The 6,000-nt window shown below is 40.0% G+C and overlaps 1 protein-coding gene across 2 annotated transcripts in view; it reads right to left on the minus strand.

The window, feature by feature from the left end:
• The window catches only part of LOC308579544 (receptor-type tyrosine-protein phosphatase epsilon-like), a 37,126-nt gene extending 32,548 nt beyond the window's left edge, over positions 1–4,578 (minus strand). For both annotated transcript variants that reach the window (XM_081214109.1, XM_081214108.1), the window contains exons 1-2: positions 4,411–4,578; positions 1,222–1,312 (exon numbers count right to left, since the gene is read on the minus strand). In XM_081214109.1, coding sequence (XP_081070235.1) covers positions 1,222–1,312; positions 4,411–4,563 — 244 coding nt within the window. In that variant the 5' untranslated portion in view covers positions 4,564–4,578. The remainder of the gene's footprint in view (positions 1–1,221; positions 1,313–4,410) is intronic.
• Between the last annotated feature and the right edge of the window lie 1,422 nt (positions 4,579–6,000).

Consider the following 6,000-nt stretch of genomic DNA (forward strand, 5'->3'; position numbering starts at 1 on the left):
GATCAGCATATGAACAGCCTTAATATGGCTGATGCTATTACTGTTGCCTCCAGCAGCAACCAGCTAAAACCATGCCAATGTATCATCAGTGATGTACAGCCATCCTAAACAATTATATTTCTCTCTCACAGGCCTGGGGTGACAGGCCTTCCCTTGTTTACATTCAGCCCCTCGTGTAAAAAGGTGACCCAGCCTAACGGAGAGACAGAAGCCCTGGGACAGGGCACTGCTACAAACCCTGATACCAGCTCTGTCCCCAAATGCACTCAGGCAAAACTGTTACAGGACCTAATGGCATCAGATAAACACCAACAGGAACTCATTCATTCATGTGCAGTCACCCTATTCTCTTGACTGTAATTTATTTTAAATTGATTTTAATATTGTACTTTTAAATTGCTGCAGGTCATCTGAGGCCTTATGATGAAGGGCAAGAAAGAAATCAAAGCAACGATTGTCATCCTGGTATCACCTACCAACAAGGACAAAGCTGAAGGAGAACTCAGGAAGTTTGAGTCCATTTATTTAGACCATAATCAAACCATAATGGTTACCTCCCCAGTTATATATGTTTAGCAAAGGTTAGAAAAAACCATGTTATCAGTGTTGTGAATTGTCAATGTGATTATCTTAAATATACAGAGCCCACCCATGATGGGGGTGAAGAGTCCACCTCAGGTGGCAGAAGTGCAAGAGCTCCGTCCGCCTGCTTGTGCCGCCAATAGGGAGGTGTTCTGGCATGTGACATTGCCAAGCAAGTGGCAACACTTTGAGGAGTGCCCTGGCTTCCACCAAGTTTGGTGAGAGGTGGGAGTGGTGATGGCGGAAGTGGAGGAGGGGGAGAGGAGGCAATTCCTGTTTTGCCTCAGGTAGCAAAATGGGACAGGTCTCCACTGTAAATACGTTTAAGCTTAACACACAACAGTCACTGTACATCTTGGTCATTTGGCCGAAATGTTTACTATTTTTCACTTTATCCATGCGCATTTGTATCTGCCAACTGAGAATAGTACCAATGCATGGATCTGTTGAAGGAGACTCTAGTCGATAAAAGCTAGGGCTAAAGCTTGTAGCCTTTAGATGCCACAATACAGTTGTTTCTTTCTGCAACAAATTAAGATGGGTACTTGCATGGAAAACACTATTACTTTAATAAGAATTTGGTCCTTCCTAATATAAACCTTATTATTTATAATAAATCAACAAATCATTAATACTTACAAGGTAGTATGTTGGGATATCTGTTCTTTTCTCTGTTTTCCTCTTTATTTGCCATCTCAAGTGTTCCTTGCATATATCCAGGAGGTAATGACTACAGGAAAAATATGTAGTGTCAGTTCAAAACAGCATACTATAGTGAGTAGTTACATAGAGGAGATGGTTTAAGTAAAACAGTTGTATCCCATGGAGCTCAATAATGCCCACATGAAAAGGTTAACAAAATTCTTTGAATCCATCAACCCCAGGAATAAGTTCCAGTTTCAAAGAAAGATGTGTGTTTGTTGTTTGCACTGGCAACTTGAAATAACAATCTCAAAATGACTCATGTAGTGACCATGCCATTAAGAACTGAAGCATAAACATTGAAAATGAACGAGATTATCGAGTATGGATGAAGGACTCAAAATCCCAGTCATGTGAATCCAAAATAAGAAGTTCAAAATATGCAAGGCAATAGGACAATCAAAGTGTGTGTGTGATGTGATTAACTTAATGTGCTATGTTTTTAGAAATCTATTTCAATCCACATATAAATGCTCATTAGAAACTATAATGACTATAAACTTTTAAAGTTTTTAAAGAAGATATGTCTGCATAGAAATCCAGGTTCCAAATCCACACCAGGACCTTGTGCTTGTAATTTGTGGAAGAAAACTTGCACTCACTTACAATTTAAGTGACACATGTAGTTTGCGCCTTAGACATGCCCATCAAATACATAACATACCATCTGACCATCAATGCCAGAAGGCAGCGTTGATATTCACTAGGTTCATGTCCCAATCAATTAGGGCAGAAATGCACCTGGAGGCATGCTTCTATGGACAGATTTCCAGCTGCACTGGAAAGTGTGCACACCTGTACCACAATATATCCTTGGAGTCAAATCATTCAATCCTAGTAGGAATAAATACACTCTCTCTCAAGCCAGTAGTAACATGCAACACCTTGTTATACATCACTCTATCCGGACCAGGACTTCCGTGTTTTAAAATAGGGTTTCATGTAGTTTGCATTACTACATTTAAAATAGGTACATTGGTACATTCTTCCATTTTGGAGGCAGGGTAAATTACCATTAGAAAGTAATAAACATAATTAGTGAAGGAGAAGTTTTTTTTACTATGAAATCACCTAATATATTTAGGAGATCCACACTGTGCCAAGGCATCAGGATGTATTTAATTATTATTATTTATGATTTATTTATTTATAGACATGCAAAGATAAAACATTTAATTGACAGAGATGCACTATTACTTTTAAAAAGGCACATTTTAAGCATATAATCATAATAAAAACTGCTGACATGCAATCCTGACAATTATAGCCTCCTCCTATATTATAGCACTGCTGCATAACAGAGACGGTTTAATTGGCATTTGCTTTTTCACTTAGATGAACTCAAATCTAAACTAATGCTGTTCCTTCATTGCCATGGCTGCATCTATGAGACCTGATGTAAGGAGTAAGTTCAGCTTCACAGAACTGTTCATATGAGGTCAGAGAGCAAACCCAACATAGTATGTTCCTTTCTGCTAGTGAGCGAGCAGCCAGGAAAAAGAAAGCCTTGCTGTATGCAACCACAATGTAGCAGGAAACGAAAGAGCAAGCCTGCTTTACTGAACGAGGTGAGGATCGTATTTACAAGAAACCTTCAGCACCATTAAAAGCAGATATTTAGGGACTACTGCTAATAGGGAGCCAGAACTTGGGGGAAAGGTTCCTGAGTAGCAACATACACTCCTCTCTGGGTTGTGCTCAGATTAACAACATGCCTCTGCTTCCTCAAAATTGTCATATATTTTTTAATCGGTAGGAAGGTCAGGATATCACAGGTCACTGATTCGAAGGGGAAAGCTGTAGATTTCCCTAGGTATCTGAGAAGCTTCAGTTCTCTCCACATCCCATTCGCAAAGCGGCAAATAACAGCACAATGATGCACAGTTGCTACCACAATTCAGGCCTCAGCAAGATTCACGGATTTTCGGCACCTACCCATATGCCTGCACGCTATTCTGAGTTGTGGGATAGCTTGGTGATTATTTATCTCTTTTCTCCACAATAACTAGTTGCTAATCCCCATTTCTTGCAACAAGGCACTGTGGAGTGGGAAACTCCATAGCTTTTAAGGCAAAGGTCAGAATGTTTGATAGGAGATAGGATTTCGGAAAGTTGTGGCACACGGGACAGAATGTCGCTCAGATATGTAAGTATTGGGAGAAACTCCCTAGGTTTGGAGAATATGAACACCACTATGAAATGACATTGCTTTTTCTGCCTTTCCCCCTTCTTCAGTATTTCTACAGGAGAGAATTGCCAAGGCCCTTAATTGTTTATGCTGTAGCACAGTGGCTCTGTGTGTGCTGGAAATGATGTACAGGAACTTGGCACATGAGAACCTGGAGGGGTGGCTGAATGACCAGTCAGGATGGGCAGACTGGAAGCAAAGCTGCCCTGAACCTGAACCAGCCAGGTGGAGTAAAACTATGATGGTGTTTGCTCAATAGAGGCACCCTGCAGAACTCCTCCCATCCCCCAATATAGCTGGCAAGGAGCCTTATAAACTATCAGTGTGAACGGAAGACCTACTTATTCACCCAGCCTTTTGGTTGAATGCTGCACTTTGCAAACAGGTGTTTTAACTACCTATGTGTTCTTTCCTGCTTTGTTGTTTATTGACAGCTGGACTGTATAACTCTATTGTGTTTTTTTATTGGCACTATATTCCTCTTCAGGATTATTTTGTATGAGATAAGTTGATAAAAGGAAACATAGTTAAGCACACAGGAGCTGAGAATGAAGAGCCATTTTGAGTTCAGGCACATCATGGATTGTAAATAGAATACAAGGCCAGCCCCCTACATGGCTTCACTGGCAAACCTGGTCATGCCTCAGCAAGATTTTTAATGTTTCTAAATGGCACGGTATCAAAAAGGAAAGATGGTAAGGTTTACATAGTACAGGCCCATACCTTAGCCTGAAACAAATGCCAACTGATGCACACATGTAAATTTTAAACATGAGGTCCTACACCTTTTCTTCTTTTAGAGGAAGAGTAGCAGGGGGAGCCCAGGCAGATTAGCAGGATATAAAAAATAAAATAAAAGTATTACACACAATTTGTTACCTGTACTTGCTGTGTCTTTGAAGAAAACGCAACATTAAATACAAAATATGAAGACGTACATTAAATTCCTCCCGAAACAACTTTCCATCATCAGCTGCTCTTATCCGTATTTCATGTTCCAGATGTTCCACTGGAATAGGAAAATACTTTTTTGGGCCAGAAGGAGACCTTCTGAGAAGCATCTGTTGTTCTGCTGGATAGAATGCCAACATAATATATATTATTACATATGGTATGAATAATGACACTGCAGTTCAAATGTTCATTTAGAATCCCCTGCTCACCAAAAGAAGAAGATGGGTGCTGGCTTTTAAAAAGATAATGTGTAAAAAGAGTCTAGTAATGCTAAGGAAGAATTTAATCTTCAACTCTCAGGTGTGTTCCTAAGATGATGATTTGGGAGGGGGTTGGGGTGGATGAAAGCTTCACCAATAGGAGCTGTGGTGGGTGGGGAGACTGGGAAATTGGGGACAGACAGTGGGTGGAATAGAAACACATCAAACTCAAGCAATGTGTACAATACTGTACTGTGCAAATTTGACTTGAAACACAGCGGGGGGGGGGGGATCTCACTACGTTTTTAGCCAGCATGCTCATAATTAACAGTGAATATCAATGGAGTATTTAGCTGAGAGGAGGGATGTACCTTTAATCCTCTTAAAATACAGAGCAAACCTTTACAATTCCAAAATGGAAACACTTACCATACTTTACACAAGTAAAAATAAATAAATCAAACAGTAAACACTAGGCATAAAAGCATACAAAGGGGAGCTGATGAAAACAAAAGCCTCACAATAACAGCGGGGAAAAGGATGAGACACTGTTGAAAGAGAAGTTTGTCAGTAGAAGCTGCTGGTTTGTTACTTTGTGGTTTTATTTTATAATTTTAATGTACCGTATTGTTCCATCTATAAGACGGAATTTTGGAGGACTCAGATTTAAGAAAATGGGGAAAGATGTATCCGTGTATAAGACACCCCCTAATTTTTGACATTTTAAAGGGGAAAAACCTAGTCTTATATACAGAAAAATATGGTAAATTGTACTTGTTTTAACTATGTTGTATCACCTGACTTCAGATCATTTGGTGCTGGGTGGGCTATAAGTTCTAAGAAGAAAGAAAGGAAAAAAATATCCCATAGCAGGAATATTAGTGCCAAAGCAAAAAAAAAAAAAAGGGGGGGGGGTTCCTTTCTGGGATGGGAGGGACTGAAGGGAAGGGAATCACACATCTGAACAGTTTAGATGCTTCAGTTTAGTAATTCTGAACTCATAGCTGAATGAGCTCAATTTCACAATGAGCTCTTCTGAAGGGAAGCCCCACATCTAGAAACACCCACCAATATTTATTCTGCTGAATCTGACAAGCTGACTATTGTGTCATTCATTTTTAACGCTTTCAATATGTTGTAGTGGTTAGAGCATTGGAGTAGAACCTGGAAGACCAGGGGTCAAATCCCCACTCAGCCATGAAGCTCACTATGTAACCTCGGAGCCAGCCACCATCTCTCTCAGCCTAGCCTACATCACAGGTTTGGGGGAGGATAAATTGGGAAGGGGAGAACAACATATATCACATTGGGCTCACTGGAGGAAAGCAGGACTATGTGTTAAATAAATACGTACACAATAAAAGACATTTAATT

This window comes from Podarcis bocagei (assembly GCF_964188305.1).
Source record: "Podarcis bocagei genome assembly, contig: HAP1_SCAFFOLD_168, whole genome shotgun sequence".
NCBI classification, from domain to species: domain Eukaryota; kingdom Metazoa; phylum Chordata; class Lepidosauria; order Squamata; family Lacertidae; genus Podarcis; species Podarcis bocagei.